The sequence below is a fragment of the Pyrus communis genome, chromosome 4, assembly GCF_963583255.1.
Source record: "Pyrus communis chromosome 4, drPyrComm1.1, whole genome shotgun sequence".
Lineage (NCBI taxonomy): Eukaryota > Viridiplantae > Streptophyta > Magnoliopsida > Rosales > Rosaceae > Pyrus > Pyrus communis.
Window position 1 is genome coordinate 2,682,440 of NC_084806.1, and position 18,761 is coordinate 2,701,200.

Consider the following 18,761-nt stretch of genomic DNA (forward strand, 5'->3'; position numbering starts at 1 on the left):
CCCAAGTATTTGTCTGAAAATTGAATAATTGGCACATACAAACACAAGTACACGTTAACTTCCGTAGAAACAAAACCGATGAATAATAATGCACACTGGCTAAGTTGGTATGATAGATGTTCTAGCAAGTGGAGCAGCAAAAGCAAAACTTGTGACTAGCAAGGTCCCTCATCGATCACCAGCTGTATATCAATATATATAATTCATCGGCATATTTTAGATACAATATTTAAAGATTTGTGTCTATTCATTATATATATTTCGAAATTTAAACTCATATAATAATAATAAGTGTGATGATGATTATTATTGAGGGTGGTAAATAAAAATACTTCCTAAAACACGAGGAGAAATACAAAAAGAGAAAATGAGCATGCTGATTCAACCCATTTTACGTACTTAGAGCATCTCTAATGGAGAAAAACAAATTTGAGATGTAAAAGCCATGTTAACATGTTATTTTATATTTTCGGAAGGTGTAAATGTTAGTTCTACTCCAATGAAAGATATGAAATTTTGGAACTTCACTTATTGTTCTCTATTTGACAGGCGTAGCCCACCTCTAAAAGATGTAAAAAATATGCAAATTTGCATTTTTATTTACATCTTTTGGCGAACATGAATGTTTTACATCCAGTCATATGAGTGCTTTCCGGCCAAATCAAAATATAAAATGTCAATTTCAACGCATTTTGCATCTTGAATCGAAGATGTTCTTATGCATTCAAGTCAAAAATTATAAAGTTGCACCGATTCAATCTCAGATTCAGTTGAGTTGATAGCAGTACGAGAGGGATAAATTTTATAAAATGCCTAATATTCAAGCGGATACTTTACATATTATAGAATAATTGCGTGAAAATGAAAAATACATTATTTTTTTCTATCTATATTATGACATTTGGAGTATCACTTGAATACCCGAGTTTTTAAAAAAGATCCCATAAAAGGAGCCTGTGCATTTGTAGCAACTGTTTGCTTTTTTTTTTTTTTTAATTTTTTTAAGTCAATTACCTTCACTCATATCTATCCATCGCCAATAATTAATTGCCAACGACGGAGTAGCTCGTCCGAATTCCAGAAGCATTTAATAACATTTTACCATCACCACAAAAATTTGGGATTGGATTAATGCACATTCATCCATTCATTCAATCTCTTCCAAAATTTTATTGGTATATTTTCGAGTAAGGGTCCGCCAATTCAAACGGGTCTTTTATTAGACTGATAATACAAATAATAGTATAAATATGTGATACAAAATTTTTATTATTTTAAGGGTATGTTTAGATTGCATTTGAAATGGTTAAATTTAACAATAAAAAATGCTTTTGATTGTATGTGGCACATAAAACATCAAAATGCTTCTAGGCTATAGAAACACTTTAATAATAAGCACGTGTTATATGCTTATTAAAAAAACAATTCGCCTTAAGTTATTGTAAGCACTTTAATAATAAGTGCTTATGCACAAAGTGCTTCCTACATATAGAGTTGGAAACGAGCTTTAAGTTCTTTTCATAAATGGAAATAATTTGTTGATACTGAATTCTATGTAAGGGAATTAAAGCCTTGTTTTGCCTAATAGTTTAAAGAGAAATGCTAAAGAGATTTTTTCAAAGTGGGACTTTTTATAGATTCTCCGTCGTCTTATCTTTTTAATACAATGTTTTATAACGTTGACACAAGAATTGTGCCAAATAGATGAGATGTTAGAAAATTTATAAAGAGTTACACTTTTAAGAGAATCTTCTTAACATTTATCTAGTTTTAATGGGGGAAATCATAATCATATACATTTTCCCTCTTTTTACCCAATTGTTTTGTTATTTTTAGCTTTTAAATTAAATAAATTAAAACAAAATATTAGAGATGATGAAATGTAGATGTGTAAAAAAGTAAAATGGTCCCTCAAATAATAATGGGTCATTTAAACTATTGCGATTAATTTTAAGTTAGATGGTCATGTTTTCACGTAATTTATTTGAACGATAACAGTACTTGGGCCGTACTCCTCCTTTCGTAGGATCCATAGAATGCCTCTGGTGAAACCACCAAGTCCATAACCACCACAAGATGAGAGAGGATTTTCACCGGATAATTTTTGTGAGGATTTCAGGAATCCTTAAATTATATTCGTTTATTGTATATCATACGATCAGTTTTTGTTAAGTATTGTTTATATTTAATTTTAAATAAAAAATTTATAATAATTTCTGATTGCATAATATACGATAAACAGATGTGATTGGAAGATGCTCCTGAACACAAAATGGCCTGTCGTCCCCACACTCCCTTTAGAATCAGAGTCCTACGTCGACGACACAAACAAAGGGACGCGTCTTTCCAGCCTGGCTTCGCCTCTCCCTCTTCTCCTCATTCCATTCTTATTCTATTTCTCCCCTAGCTGCATAGCATCATGTCTCTCACACTCCATTCCCGGGTCCCACAACTCCACTACCAAAATACCCATATTACCCCCACCACATCACATCATAACATAACATCCCTTGTCTCTCCTCCAATTCTAAAGGTAAAGCAAACCCTACACTCCCAATTTCTTCAGTCAAAAGTTCAAAACTCCCCACGGCAACGAGACCATGCCACCGGGCCATGGTCCTCTCCCCCTCCTCCTCCTCCTCCTCCTCCTCCTCGCCGCCCTCTTCGCGACCGGGACCGTACAATTCCTGGTGAATTCCGCCGCCGTCGAGCTTCCTAAGTTCCGAGAAGCACCTGCATTCCGCAACGGACGAGGATGCCCCCGCACCGCATGGTCCTCGCTGGACCAGCACTCCCACTACGACCCCTCCATCATCCACATCGCCATGACATTGGACGCTACCTACCTCCGGGGCTCCGTTGCCGGCGTCTTCTCCGTCCTCCAGCACGCCACTTGCCCCGAAAACATCGTCTTCCACTTCATCGCTGCCTCCCACCGCAACCGCCGCTCCTCCGACCTCCTCCGCCACGCCATCACTTCCACCTTCCCCTACCTCACATTCCACGTCTACCACTTCGACTCCAGCCTCGTCAGGGGCAAGATCTCCTACTCCGTCCGCCGCGCCCTCGACCAGCCCCTCAACTATGCGCGCATCTACCTCGCCGATCTCCTCCCCTCGGGCGTCCGCCGCATCATCTACTTCGACTCCGACCTCATTGTCGTCGACGACGTGGCGAAGCTGTGGCGGATTGACCTCGGGCGGCGCGTGCTGGGGGCGCCGGAGTACTGCCACGCCAATTTCACCAACTACTTCACCCCGAAATTCTGGTCGAACGCGGCGTTCGCGGCGGAATTCAAGGGGCGGAGGGCGTGCTACTTCAACACCGGGGTGATGGTGATCGATCTGTGGAAGTGGAGGGAGGGCAAGTACACGCAGAAGCTGGAGCACTGGATGCGGGTGCAGAAACGGTGTCGTATCTACGAGCTGGGCTCGCTGCCGCCGTTTCTACTGGTGTTCGCGGGTGACGTGGAGGGGGTGGAGCACAGGTGGAACCAGCACGGCCTCGGCGGTGACAACGTGGAGGGGCTGTGTAGGGACCTCCACCCGGGCCCGGTAAGCCTCCTGCACTGGAGCGGGAAGGGGAAGCCGTGGCTGAGATTGGACTCCAAGCGGCCGTGTCCGTTGGATAGCTTGTGGGCCCCCTATGATCTGTACCGTCACTCGTCATTGTTCTCTGATAGCTGACGGTGCCTCACGAATCACGGAGGCGCTCTGTACCGAATCCGTACCACTCCAAGCATGTGATCGGGGAAGAGGATGAATTGCGACAGTGTGTTATTTTGTATGGGCCCGTTGAGGCACGGGATTTTACGGCGGTCAAAACGGAGATTTACCCGAATTGTTGGGTAGATAACACGTGTTCAGGACCTAGGATAAAGGGGTTTTGTGGAAGGTCTACGATGGTCTGTATTGGTACGTTACGTGGGGGCGTATACATAGTAGGCGAAGATTCGGAAATTGTATATTTTTTTTTGGTTTTTTGATTTGTAGTGAAGACTATAGTAATATGAAACGTTGGTGGTTGATTTTTTTTTAGTATGCACCGATGTATAATACATTAGCATTCTTAATCGGTTGGTGTTGGATTTTTTGGTTGCACATTCAATAGAAATTTCGGTTTGTTGTTTTAGGAATGTGTTAGATATTATTTGTTTTTTTTTTCCTCGGAAAATTACAATTTGAGTTTCTTATTTGATACGTGTGAGGATGGGCTTATATATGGCTCATTTTGAAATACTTTTAAAATGATTGAAATTGTGTTTGATGAAATTGATGTTGGTTTCCGAAAATATTTTTAAGTACTTTTTGGAATAAGCACCGTATATGTGTTTTTTGCAGGAAGCACTTCAAATGCTTTTTCAGGATTCACTTTAATATTTACTAATGATTGATTTTAAAAATATGTTAAACGAATGCATTTTTAGTCATTTTTAAAACACTTTTAAACAAGATCATAGTTACGTGACCGAACAGACTCTTGTGTATGGAAAGGAAAGGCATATGTGCAAGAAAATGTTTGAAGTCTTAATTTGACGTGAGTGTGACTGTTGAGATGTTCTTCGGTGCAATTGACTGAAACCATGAATGAAGGTGGTTGTATGTGTACATGCCCAAGTCCAATTAGCTTCTTAAGTGAAACGAGGACCACGAATGCATTACATATAAAAATGAACTTCGTATTTATTTATTTATTATGATGTGAGCTTTTTGAGCACCGACTGAGTTGATGATAAATGCACCCAACCTTCAAATGTGTTTTAGGCGAACAAATTATCATGTAGTAATAAAATACGATCATGTGGTACCTTGATGTTACAATACATGTAACATCCCACATCGCCCAGGGGAGTGATCCTTAAATGTATATTCCCATCCTTATCTAGCACGAGGCCTTTTGGGAGCTCACTGGCTTCGGGTTCCATGGGAACTCCGAAGTTAAGCGAGTAGCGTGCGAGAGCACTCCCATGATGGGTGACCCACTGGGAAGTTCTCGTGTGAGTTCCCAGAAACAAAACCGTGAGGGTGTGCTGCGGGCCCAAAGCGGACAATATCGTGCTACGGTGGTGGAATGGGCCCGGAAAGTGGTCCGTCCCGGGCCGGGATGTGACAATACAAGTGAATATTATTGACGATATAATTTGAAAAAAAAAAGAAAGAATATTATGAATTAGTCGTTTACTTATATTGTAACGCTTATCGTAGCATCATACTATTTTTTTTTTCCATGTTGCCTATTGTTCATTGTACTAGAAAAAGATGAACCACAATAAAAGTATGTTTACTTATTAGAAAGACAGCCTCCTTTCGGTGAGGGTTCCTGAAATAATTTTATTTGAGGGGTACATTGTGGTTCTGATTCCGTAACTTTTTTCAACGATTCAAACAATTTATATTTTAATACATCGTTCATATATCATTCTTGTTAAAATTAGATAAATCCATAACCATAAAAACATCAGTGTGGTGAAGCAAAATAAAAAAATATGATTTTTCAAAGAAACAATAATACAATTACCTTTTAATCCAAAATTTAAATGGTTTCAGATTTGAGTGATTTTTTTTGTAGAAATTATCTTTAAGGAAAAACCTAAATGATGAATAGTTAAATCGTTGAAATACGATATGGAGTGAGTCCTATAACCGATTCCCCAAATTAGCTTTAGATCCCTCAGCGGAAGAGGATTGCTAAAAATGCTATGCAAGTTATGAGTATTATCCTCATTCTTGGAATATCATGCAATTACTAACACACGACGCATTTTTTTATTTTTAAAAAAAGGACTTATTTTTTGCCATGTCACTTGAAACTTTACTTTGATCTCACATTGTCCTCTTAAACTAAATTTACGCTATTTTATCCCCAAAAACTCAATATTTATGTCTTTTTTTCCATTTTGCGTCACTTTTGTTATAAAAAAAAAATGTCAAATATTTAACCTGGCATGATCAAAGCTCACTAAAGGATGAGGATTCTCTCCGGATCCTCTTTGTGGGGATCCTCACATCATGGCTGTTCATCGTATGTCGTGCGATCAGTTTTCGTTAAGTACCATTTGTATTTAATTTTAAATAAAAAATTCAAAATGATTTCTAACTACACGATGTACGATATACGATTCGGATGTGAGGATCCTTAGGTTTCCCACAATTTGAATCCGGATGAGATCCGAATCCCTCACTTACTGCTCATATGATTCCATGTCATTGCCATGTATACAAAATAATATTAATAAAGAGTTTAATATTTTTTAAAATTAAAGAAAAACAAAAATCCAAACTCTTTCTTCTTCCCCTCCCCAAGTTGCCATGAATCTTAACTCTTTAAGTGAGACTCAACTTGAAATGAAGTATGACACACCCAAGCAATCAAATAAGTGAAACATCTAAAGAAATTAAGTTGGGTTTTTTAGTTGGCAATCATGGATTTTGTAGGCCCAAGTTTTTATCCAGGCCAACCAAATATTTCTTCTCTCCCAGCCCATATACACAGAAGTCCACTTCAACCTGAGGTGCAAAGCGAGACAAAGAATCAGTGCGAAAACAGCCTTACCTGCATATCCCTACTTTGACAAGGAAGGACTGTTGGCTCAGTCCGTTTGTGTATAATGTGCAGGAAATGGAGCCTAAGAGTAAGAAGAAGGCTCGAAGGAATGCTCTGGCTTCTGCTCTTTGGCTGCAGAGGAAGATGACAAAGACGTTGAATGGGAGCATGGATGACATAAACAGCCGTCGGAAGCGTCTCTGGTGGAGCAGGTGGATCCCCAGAGAGGATTGATTCAAGTTTGAACAGTGGTTTGTGTTCTTTACGAGCACACTTGCAAGGACTTTCTTTGTGCATTTGCAGAGTCCTCCATGACTTCAACTGCAAGCAAGCATTCCCAGCCTTTCTACTAGAACACAAGAAAGAGAGAAAAATATGTGTAGCCAGTTGACTAGAGCAGTGTGCTCAAGTGGAGAGTATGAATCTGTAACGCAGCGAGTTTAGCGGAATAGAGTTTAGGCAAACCCATCTCACCCTTCCACCGACAGCAAAACCTGGTGACCCAAACCCAGCTGGCCCGTTTGCACCTTGGGCTCCTAAGTTGCGATTCCTGTGAAGGCTTATAGATTAATGTAATTAAGATTGTACAACTCTATAAGAAGAATAACGTTGAAGCATTCACGAATTCTAAGTGATTTATGAGATTAAACTTGAGGACTGTGGGCTAAATGTCTTGGGTTATTTAATCTTTGTATTCTAAATTGATTATTGATTGGCTTGAAGGCCATCATCAACCAACCTCCGTGGAGATTTTACTCTGTCATGACAAATATTTGTTCCCTTTTGAGAGCTTTCAATTAATGTTTGAGAAATTCAATATGTTAACCGAAAAGCAAAATTTGTCGCCGACGCTTTGACAAACTGTAGATACGATATTTCTAATCTTTGTATATGATTTTGTAATTCTCCTAAGGTCGTTTGTAAGTTTTTCTTTCTCAAATAAACTATAGCATTCAAGTAAACAATCAAACAAAAGCGATTGTGGTCCATACTATATGATGAATAATTGGATTTAAACATTCAGGCTATGATGAATAATTAGATCTAAACATTCAGATCCTCCTCTTTGGACCCCATTTCGTTCAATGTTGATAAAGTAGGCAATTATATCATTTATTTATCATAAACCAGCACTGCTCATGATCAATGACCCCATGATCATACCATGCTGCCAACTGCCATGCTGGCTACGTAGTCAACGAGCATGCAAAGTGCGAAACATACTAATTGATTAATTAGGAAAACCACTGTTAGTACTGCACTTAAGGGCTGTAATCGACGCGTAATTCAAGAACGTGGCTAATTAATCCTTCAAGAAAATTAGCTTCCTTCTAAGCAAACCCTGCCAAAACCCAAAATCCGATATCTGCAGATATCTGCATGTAAGAATACAACTGTAGCTTGCCGCTCGATGTTTTTCACAGAAAACACAGATGTTTTTCACATGCATGTTAATTCCATGCATACAAGGCATAATGCTAATGCTAGCTAATTAGCTCCATTAGTATTTTCCCTTTGAATTTGAAGGGAAAGTGGTATGGAAGCACATCAGAACTTGCATGCCGGAATTAAGGAATTCAAGTTGCTTAAAATACAAGCATCAAGAACAGATATGTTATATATTATATATTTATGTGTTTGTGTGTGTGTGTGTGTGTGTGTGTGTGTGTGTAAACAATTACATATAAGACTTCAGACTTAGATCAGATAAAAGATCGAAAAAAATATATATGCTGAGTCCATCAGAGGCAATGGCATTGTAAATCACGAGAAGTTCACGTGCAACACTGACCTTGTTGTTTATTAGTGCATTTGGAACAACAAACATAACATAAGACGCCAGCTTCAAAACTATAAATGCGACACTTGGAAATTAATTTAATCAGCACCATTTTCTAGCTCTAATCTGGGGGTATTATTTGAGTTCCCAAAGTTCTGTATCTTAATACCCTACGTACGTAGAGTCTCTACCAAGTATCATACATACATATATGCTCCTGCAACTGAAAATGTCCGTCTGCATGCGCACATCGCGTGTCTGAGTGACTGAGCATATGAACTGTGACATTGAAAACTAGCTAGGGAAAAAGTAGAAAAAGAAGAAGGTAGAACAAAACTATTTTGTGTCGTGTTTAGTATCTTTATTAATCATCTAGAGTGTACTGTAGTTTTTAACAAAAAATGAGACTTATACGTTGACCTCTTTGTTGAGATGATACAAATAGCGGGACTCAACGTACTGTATATGAGATAGTACATATCTAACATGCGCATGACTCTATGTACGTAAGCATGGAATAAGGATGGAAGAAACTAAGAAACAACTGGAGATTGCCATTGCCTGATTCGATATCGACAGCTTGAAATTGCTCAAATACAGAGTAGAATAATGGATGTACAATTTGCTTATTAGAATTGAGGGTTATTGGAAGTTGGTCTCCTCAGAGAAATGGGAGGAGCACGAGACGAAGCAAGTGGGTTGCTTTGCTTTGCTTCTGGTGCAAAATAATATATTTATAATTAAATTCATAAAGCTAGTTAATCAGCAGCATAATATCTATTAATTTAGAATAGCGGAATCTTTGGTCATGGCTTTTGATATTTCACTCCGTTAATCGCACAGCAGAATCCCAAATGCCGTCCAAGCAGGTTCTCGTAATCACCATAATATTTGGTTGCCCTTTTCATATATTCCTAATGTCTCATTTAACACACAGAGACAACTATATCTGTCACAATGTCCACCCAAAAAACAATTTCATCTGTTTAAAGTGCAAGGCTCTGCAAATCGAGAAGTTCTTCAGTATAAAGTGGTAGATCGTGTCAAGTCATCCGCCTGATAAAGACGCCTTGAAATCGAGTTTTGCACGAGCTCATCTTGGTGGCATCGAATGCAGACTCACTTTGTGTGCGACTTGGACAGGCGAGTGGGCGTGGCACGGAGCCCTACCCAAGAATTTCTCATGCAAATCTTACTCTCTCATCGTTCATGTTGCCCTACTCTGCATATATAAATATCATGACTCAGCAAGTTCAACTTCTACCCTTGAATTAATATTTCTAGGGAAAAATCCAAGCAGGAAAAAATGTACCGTGTTTTGAGAAGATTAAACCCCACTTCTGTTTTTGTTTTTTTTTGGGGGGGGGGGGGGGGGGGGGGGGGTGGGGGGGTGGGGAGGGAGTGTCTCAGCGGTGACCTAAATCATGCAAAGCATGGTCCATGGAAAGTTTAACATTGCTATCAAAGCCGTTGTCTTGTCCCTACATATATGCTTCTGCTATAAACTATAAGCCTAAAAAGACGATGAAGTCACTAATCATGCATGCTAACAAAAGGTTCGTTGATTAATATACGTGGATTCTTATGTAGGATTCAACTTATCCCCTCCTATTGCATGTTTAGGTGGATCCAACACAAAAGTTAAAAAGAAAACACCAACGAAACCCACTAAAAACATGGGGGAGAATTAGTTGAGAACACTGTTTGACTCCTTACTTGTTTTATGCAAGCTCACATATATAGAGAAGTAACTCGTTAAAATCACATAATTAATGAAACTTTTATGTACATGTGTATGTGTCAGTTCGTGTAAAATAAAGAATGACTTCATACGTGTAAAAGAGTCAGATATTTTTCTTAAGCCGGAGTGTCCCGCACCTCATCATTTACAAAATTGAAGGGCAACTCACAAAATACCAAAAAACTTGCAACCTTGTGGTGAGTAGTTGCCGACCCCATTATGCTGGTGGGCAGTGCCTACATCGCGCATATACATGATGTATAGTCCAATTTGGACCAATGTAGCACAGCAATAATAATATCACATGTGATGTGAGTGAGAGATAAGAGTGCTTGCTTGGATTGTTTTTATCATTTTGTGTAATGTGTTTGCTGAGGTAGGGTAGTAGGGTAAGGCAAGGGATTCCAAAGTGAGGGAGGGAGGGTGGTGGGGCCCACTTGGAGGGTCTTTGTCGGGTGGGTTTGGGGAGCACTGCCCTATCCTTCGGCTCTTTTTTTAAAACCAAAGGGATCAAGGACCACACCCACATTTCTCCTCATCCGGTCCTCCTCCCTCTATAAGAACCCCTTAGGCCTATGCACTTTCAAACCCAACTCACACAATCTCTCAAAGCTGCTCATCACCTGCAGAAACAACTCACTCGCTCACTCACTGCAGTCAAAAGACAGAAAGAAAGAAAACCCTAATTCTCTGAAATATGAAGATGGGCAGCTCTGGCAGCATGGCAGGCAGCAAGAGAAGGTTGTCTTCGTCGTCAAGCAAAGGACTCGGAGGGGTCCTGCGAGAGCAAAGAGCCAGGCTTTACATCATCAGGAGGTGTGTGGTCATGCTCCTCTGCTGGCATGATTGAAAATATGACATGACGAGAAAGGAGGATTTTGGTTTTTCTTCTTTTATTGTTTTCATCCTAATTTTCCTCCTTTTTCTTGTTCTATCAAGATCTTTGATCTTGTTGGTGGAGTTGTAAATAGCCAGCGGATGTTTTTAGGAGATTTGAAGAAAATTTTGTATGGGGTTAAGCCTTGTGGGGCTTAGATATATATGTACATCGGAATAGCCTAAATATATAAACTTTGATATGATATAACAAGCTAGAGCTCTTAATATTGCATTATTCTTCCTCAGAAGTTTTTATGTATTGATCTTCTTCTCACTTAACAAAATCACTACGTTTTACAATTTGGGAGGGAGTTCCAAGTATAATTAAACATTGAAAAAGGAAAAGGGTTTTCAATTACTAAAGGATTCCATAAAAGGTTATGCTCCAATTAAATCTGTCGTATCACTAGTTGGACACGATCAATGAAGATCTCTTTGGAGCAAATACAACCTTGATTTTCTTATTTTATTTATCCAATTTCAGCTCCAAAGAAGTGATGCGGAGTTCTCAAAGTTTTCTTCCTTTTCAAATGGCTTTGTCATGTTTCCTATTCTGTTGATTAAAAGACGACCTAATGAAACTGGAGCTGTTAAGAAGCAGAAATGTCTTGTGAGTTCTCAGAGTGTTGTTAAAACTGAAATTCAAGGGAAGGAAAGATGTATGAAATGGATCATAATTTAGCATCCGCATTGGAAGTAATAATCATTCATACAAGGCCATTAATCTTGGCCAATGTTTATTTCAGTCGAGTAGATTATTTCTGCCTTTTTGGATTGCATGTCCAAAAAGTGTTTGAGACATACGATAAAAAGCACCAAAATTCATGGTTAATGCTTTGACCAAGTTAGTTAAGAACACTTTCAGCAACAACAACAACAATAAAACCTTAATGATAAAAATTGACCAAGTCAGCTAAGAACACTTGATGACAAAAAATGTACCTTAAAAAAATCGATTAAGCCATAATCCCTTGTCATAATTCCCATCTTATATGGTTGTTTTGGAAAGCCAATGATTAACTGAAAAAACAAATGCAATTGCCCCATCACTAATCACTATAATACTATAAGCTCTTGCTATGATCTGCTTGTCTTCAACCAAACAAGCACCAGCATCTCCTAAAAAATGCAATTCCCACCTTGTCTTCAAATAAGCTATTATTTGAGCGAGCATCCAAACATGGCCTTGTGACGAAACTGCTTTTTCGACGATTGGGTCAAAACCCAAACTCAAAACTAAAGCTCTCTCGAGTCTCTCACTCTCTTTGTGGGCCAGTTGAATTATTGGGAAATGGATCATCTTCGAATCATTTCTTTCTAATTCATCAAGTTCGGGAATTAGAAATTCGGATATTCGGACCATTGAAATTTAATCCAACGGCTAAAGTTATTATAACTTTTAAAGTGGGCCCCTGTTTGTAGTTTGATCAAATTTCAATGGTTTGGATTCCCGAATTTGATGGATTAGGAGGAAGAGATCCAAAAAGTATCCCTTTCCGAAATATTGGATCCCAACTCATGTTCACGTGTGCCACGTGGACGGTTACGATGGGCCTACCCCAAACAGTATTCCCTTTTGTCTCTTCTTTCCTTATGAAGGAAGGAGCAGGGGAAGGGTTAAAAGTAAGTCCAGGCAGTTCCTACTTTTGGAATCATAAATCAGCACATATACTCTCTAGTATACCATAATACACTGCACCCCAACGTAAAATGCGGACACCTGTCACTAACACTAGAGTCGGTGAATAACAACCCGAAACGTGGACTTCTGATTGATATTTTTTTCATTTTTGGTTTCTTGTTTTAGAGGAGAGAAGCGTGGGTCAAAAAGTCAGATGTACAGGAGCCGAATAATGCAATCTAATATTCTGTTGTCGGCCACACAGGAGAGTGCCACCTATCTGTCTTACTCTTTGAAATTTACCTCAACATAAAATTTGACCGCAACGGTATTCTAATTCAATTACGTACTATCATGCGTTTAAACTTGCTCATATAATAGTGTGGAGTTAACTCATTTCTCACTGCATAAAGGGGATTCTAATGTTCGGAAAATCTTTTGTTGCAAGAAAGCCAATTTCCTCTCGTCGAGAGCTCTCGAGCTTTCTTCTCTGTTGGGCTCACTCGGGTGGAATGACTCAATCAGTAGTGACTGATTGAGTAAGAAAACTCAAAGCCGCGCTCGACAGAGAGTCGGGCGCGAATTGATTGGTTGAAAACGGCACCCTTATCATGCCCACGTGCGCCTCCCTAATCTTCAACCCCACCAATATAACGTACGATTCTATTCTAATCAAACATGGGGCCCACACGTTGTCCCCACATGGCACATCCTCTGTCTTCCTCAGTTTCCTCCAATAATGTTAAGCATAGAAAGTGCAGATGTTACATCATGGACATGGCCGGATGTATATTAGGACTCAGGTGGTCCCAAGACCATTTAAAATTTGAAAAATATACATGTGACAATTTTTCCAGGACTTTCTAAATCTTTGGTAAGTCTCATCTGCACGTCACGAGTTCTGTTTTTATTTGAAAACCTTGTTCTTTAACATTAGGACTCACCAAAATTCGAATTCTCGATCTGCCGTTGATCATGGACATCAACATCTCAAGCAGAATGAATGAGGTGTAGTTTCATCATCCATGTAAGATGATGATGGGACATTCTCCAAACGCATTTGCCAATTAGCTGGTTTTTGCTTTACGATTATTGATTGTTGGCTGATTTCAAAATACTCAATCGGTTTGAAATGACTAAAAACACTTTTTAGTCACAAAAAACGCTTATAGCATTGATAAATAAACTTAGAAGTGTTAACTGGTCATATAAGTACTTTATAAAACAGACCAACTACGAACACAAGTACTTGGCTAGGATGTTAATTATGATATTTAATCCAATCTTGTTGTGTTAGGGTTGTCTCTAACTCTTAGGGATTCTTGGAAAAAAGATGGGTCATGCCCCATGGTGTCTCCTCATGTTACAAGGTGGTAGCTTATGTGTTAATAATATAAGATTTAGGATACAACATTGTGCTGGCTACCAACAAAACAAGGTTGCTAAATCTTCTCTCTAAAAACCCTAACTGCAGAGCATATAGCATATATGTATATGTTCTTAGCCGTTAAGGTCAATTGATCACAATCATTTGCATCGTTCTTAATATTTTAATCCACCAATTTCTAAACCCTACATAAATAGGGTTACCAATAAAAAAAAAATCGAGTTTTCACGGCAGTGGCGGATCTAGCATTCGAATCTTGGGTGGTCTCACTATTAAGGGTCCAAGTTTTTGAGATAGAAATGGAGTGCGAAGTGCGAAAAAAAAAATTCAATTTATTCACTGAGACATTTCGTCGAACATTTGATGAATAATATCGTGAGAATTTGTTGAGTGTTGTTCACGAAAACTATCGAGATATGCCTAGGAAGTATTACATCAAATACTTAGTAGGTACAAAGGGGCCAGTACAAAACATTTGGAGGATCATCGGAAGACTTTTACATGTATATTTTCTGAACTCCGAGAGGTCCTGGACCCCTTAGGTCCAAGTGTGTATCCGCCTCTGTTTCACATTGCATCATGTCTTTAAGAAAGACAAGGCGTCGTGCACAGAGCCGAACAATCCGTAGGCTCATTGTTCAGTTCTTTTTCTCGAGCCCAAAAAAGCCATGGTGCTGTGGTCCTCCTTGTCTACCTTATAATAGCCCCATCAAGGCATCTAAAGATAAAAAGAAGACCAATTGCATTTGCCAAGGGAGAGAAGCATTAGGCATGTCTTGCTAATACAACAAAGGGGTGCCCTACTATCCAACTAGGTCACTTGCCCTACAACATGCTACAAGGGCACCAGCAGAAGCTGCTTTTCTAGGGTAGGTCTGAACCTGGCTTCCCCACAAGCAATATCATATGCTGCTCATCAACAAGCACTTTTACCTCAAAAGTGCTTAACTTCACAGCGAGGCTAGGCCCAGTGGTCTCTCAAGCAATTTTCAAAGACAACTTGCATGACCTGCGCAGCCCTGAAAGTTCATGAATGATTTCATGGTCCAACCAGTTCTCATTTGATTACATGTGAAAAACTCATCAGTGTTTTCCTCGGCGTTGACAAGGCATCGAGTTTCCAATAATTTGATGGTCCACACGTCTCTCGGCTAGTTGAATTCGTTATAATACGGATGCTAAGCTTTAAAATCCAAATACAAACGCAAACCAGATAAACAACAGCATTTTAGCTTGATTATAAACAGAGAACAAAAAGAGTAAGTTCGATCGATGTGAGAATTTCAGTTCACAAACAGTACTTTACAACCAGGTCTCACAGTTCATTCTGTTTTCAGCAAAAAGTTGGATATCACGCTGAGCTGATTTGATAGGTGAAGATTAATCAAAATGTAGCCACAAAATATTTACCACCATGAAACCATGACCAACGCTAGAAATCCTGAACCACGTTCAGTCAGCCACCTTGCCACCCCAAGAAAGGAAACTTTCCTGTGACCCGAATTCCTACAATGCACGATTCAGAAAAGCGTTAGCATAAAGGAAAATGCAAACAAAACAAAAAGAAATGACTAAACCAACAAGAAGCAAGACAAGAAGATTTACCAGCTGGCTAAGTCGGAAATCTGGAGGTGTATCGAGTTCCAAAATATTAGCAGGATCGAGGACAAGATTTTGACAAGCCTCTAGATCCCTCTTTAAATCCTCTGGTCCTAGTTTAGCATAATCAGCAAGACGGGGTTTGATGTGTGCTTGTTCACCATTTTCACGTCCACCCCTAGTTGGAGATTGGCTCTGAAGGAGATCATCACACAGAGACAACCCTTCCACAAGTTGTTGCGAATCCAGAAGATTCTGTGACTCACTGTCCCACCATTTTGGATCTTCCTGAGCAATGTTTTCAGTGTTATTAATTACTTCATCGGCTTGATTTTCTAACTTGTGTTGGTCATAATCGTCAGGCATTTCAGATTCAGGACAAACATCATCTTCAGCACAGTCCACCTCTGGATGAATTTCATCTAAAGCACGGTCCACCTCAAAATGAACTTCATCCTCATCTTCAGCACCATCCTCCACACGATACTTCAATTGAATACAGAAGCCATAAAAAAATGCCCATATCAGTATCTCTCTGGATCATTCACATTAATGCCACGTTCTTATACCACATTAATGGAAAACGAACAGGGAGAGAATGTGCAAGAAAGTATACATTCGGCCAGGAATATAATGCAAGCAGTATAAATTTAAAGTTTTCAATTTGAATATGTTCGTATCACAAGGAATAAAAATGTCTTCTTGTGCTGCTCGTAGAAATTTGTAAGTAAACTAAAATTCAAATTCAGAAAACAAACTATACCTGAAGAAAGGGATCTCTGGAAGGAGCAGGAGTATCCAATCCCAAATCAAAATCACCAAGCTTTCGTTCAGCGCGCGGAGGTTCAGGAGTAACCGACTTGGGAGTGACTGGATCTACCTTGGTGATCACCGCATCAATACTTTCAGGAACATCTTGATCAGTTTTATCAGCTTCCTTAGCTTCCTGCTGCTGGTAATATATTTTAGATATAACATATTCTCCATCCTTCTCATCCTCCTCAACGCCTAGGTGATATTGATGCATAACCCAATTGGTTTTCACAGGTTTTTCTCCTCTGACCGTGCTCATGTATAGAACCATAATCTTCTTACACCCTCTTTGCAACCCATCCAAGATCACTGGTTTAGTCCTTCCAGTCTTGTGCCAGCGGACATCACCATCACCATCATGTATCTTTCGACGCTTTCGTGTTCCAGTATTGTAAGCCTTAATTGCTCTATGAAAGAAGTGGGATGCACTTCCATCTAGCTTAACACCTAACATTTAATTTTAAATCAATTAATAAAAGATTAAGGGTCAAAGTTTTAAAACAAAACAAATGTTTCGCACTTACTAGGTAGTTTCCTAGGATGGGAACAACAGATTCCTTCATCGTCGTCGACAGTTAGAATAAACTCATCAATAAAAGGATGGGGTTTTCGATCACCTACACCAGATTTTGCAATTAAGTGCCATATAATCTCTTGATCAGTTGGATCAAATTTTACACCCTTGGGTAAACCTGGCCACTCTTGAGCAACCTGGAAAGAGATGGCAAAAAACACCCTAATTTTCAAAGTTCTTCAATTTTCATTAATAATAAATGAAACAATAACGTGAAACAAACTTCATTAAAATAATTTCCAACAGAGCTTCTCTAACTGATGGCTTTTCATTGATGAACATTCAACTTTAAACATATGGATCAAAAAAATAAAAACAAAAATCTTACGTCACTATTGTCAATCGTATACTGGCATTTTGGACAAGCTTTAGTTGGGTTGCTTTGCCATATAATCACATCAGGATCATATCTGCCAGATGCACTCTTGATTTTTGTTGCAATTCTATATTTGTCAACCAACCACGATGGCCTGCATATCTTACACAAATGATTATACTTGAAGCAATCAGCTGCTCCAACATATGTTCAGCAAAGTATTTAAACTCTTGATCTAGGTTAATTAGAATAGATATTTTAGGTTGGAAGGACACTGAAAAGATACATAAAGATATAATCAGCAGCACGGAGATTATTCAGAAGAAACAGCATAATTAAAAAGATTAACCCATTCAGAAGAAACATCATATAACGGCCAGTAACAGATCTAAACTATGAAGTTATGAACTGTTACTATCATCATATACATATAAACATATGGAATGACCCAAAATTTGACTAGAGAAACGAAAAATAATGTTAGAACATATATGACAACTTGCAAAGACATAGTCTTTTGTTGCCGAAACACACTTCTAAAGCCCGAATTAGAGGTAGAGGGATGCAAACACATAAACCATTTTAAAACACGCGCTCGCATAGGTGAGTCATTCTAAACTGTGAATATAAGTGAGCTGACAATTGAAGATAAAGACATCGAAAGCCAACTACCACATTAGCTTATCAGCATGATAATAACAAAAATCAGACCGATGAATGACTTGATGAGAACACAGGGAAATGGATTACACAACATTATGAATCCTCCTCAACCTTCCCACCTAAATATACTAAAGGGTACGAGCGGAAGTGGGTGTAGCCACATTGGCTAGAACGCATGTACTCCCCTATGCACCCGAGTTTGAAGTCCCCCTCCCGCACTTAAGATTAGTTTAAAGTATAACATCGCCTGTATAACGAAAAAGACGTGCGATTTAAAAAGAAAAATAGAAAGCAAAGGAAAAATAATATGAATCTAAAGTGAAGATTCAGCACAGCTCTCTACTAAATCAAAGTAGTTTCCACTTGTAAAGCTTAAGCACTACCATTTTATTAAAGTTGAAAATTTTCATGGTACACTCGATCAAATGAACAAAAGGGTTACTTCAAAATCTCGAACAAACATATAAATCCAAACAATGTCAATAAAATCCCAGAAATATCCATGACATATTTATAGAAGCATCAATATACACTCACAAAAATTGAAAAAAAAAAAAAAAAAACACCAAAGATAAAAGTCATCGTAAAATACCCAGCCATGGATGAGCGGCGACGATCAAGAGCCCAACTCAGAGGCAAAGCTTCCGTCTTGGAAGACCGCCGCAGACTCGCTTTTTCTCTCTCTCGCGCTCCGCTTCGTCTGCTTCGACACTGAGACCGATTGACGCCTAAAGGACTTGGGGTTTTTATATTTAATTCTACTTTGTTTTTCAATTTACTATTTTAATTTACAAAAATAAGAAAAAGTAAGGACTAATATTATATATTTTTTAAAATATTGCTTT

The 18,761-nt window shown here is 38.8% G+C and overlaps 3 protein-coding genes across 3 annotated transcripts; 2 read left to right on the forward strand and 1 right to left on the reverse strand.

Moving 5' to 3' along the window:
* The first annotated feature begins 2,511 nt into the window (after positions 1 to 2,511).
* On the forward strand, positions 2,512 to 4,093 carry LOC137731492 (probable galacturonosyltransferase-like 3). The gene has a single exon (XM_068470612.1). It carries the CDS (start codon positions 2,601 to 2,603, stop codon positions 3,684 to 3,686), a length of 1,086 nt encoding a protein of 361 aa, XP_068326713.1. The 5' UTR covers positions 2,512 to 2,600; the 3' UTR covers positions 3,687 to 4,093.
* Positions 4,094 to 10,602: 6,509 nt separating this feature from the next.
* Positions 10,603 to 11,168, forward strand: LOC137731961 (small polypeptide DEVIL 4-like). The gene has a single exon (XM_068471231.1). The coding sequence runs from the start codon at positions 10,762 to 10,764 to the stop codon at positions 10,912 to 10,914; it is 153 nt and encodes a 50-aa protein (XP_068327332.1). The 5' UTR covers positions 10,603 to 10,761; the 3' UTR covers positions 10,915 to 11,168.
* Positions 11,169 to 15,165: 3,997 nt separating this feature from the next.
* On the reverse strand, positions 15,166 to 18,671 carry LOC137732048 (SUPPRESSOR OF GAMMA RESPONSE 1-like). Its single transcript, XM_068471342.1, has 6 exons — positions 18,509 to 18,671; positions 17,266 to 17,407; positions 16,888 to 17,074; positions 16,314 to 16,810; positions 15,557 to 16,036; positions 15,166 to 15,457 (listed from the first exon to the last, which is right to left on the reverse strand). The coding sequence occupies exons 1-6, from the start codon at positions 18,514 to 18,516 to the stop codon at positions 15,404 to 15,406; spliced, it is 1,368 nt and encodes a 455-aa protein (XP_068327443.1). The 5' UTR covers positions 18,517 to 18,671; the 3' UTR covers positions 15,166 to 15,403.
* Positions 18,672 to 18,761: the final 90 nt, after the last annotated feature.

Coding starts and splice junctions, on each gene's coding strand:
- LOC137731492 (XM_068470612.1), top strand. CDS start 2,601: ATGCCACCGGGCCATGGTCCTCTCCCCCTCCTCCTCCTCCTCCTCCTC.
- LOC137731961 (XM_068471231.1), top strand. CDS start 10,762: ATGAAGATGGGCAGCTCTGGCAGCATGGCAGGCAGCAAGAGAAGGTTG.
- LOC137732048 (XM_068471342.1), bottom strand. Junction 16,037..16,313: donor CCAGAGATCCCTTTCTTCAG/GTATAGTTTGTT, acceptor ATTCAATTGAAG/TATCGTGTGGAGGATGGTGC. Junction 15,458..15,556: donor ATTTCCGACTTAGCCAGCTG/GTAAATCTTCTT, acceptor CGTGCATTGTAG/GAATTCGGGTCACAGGAAAG.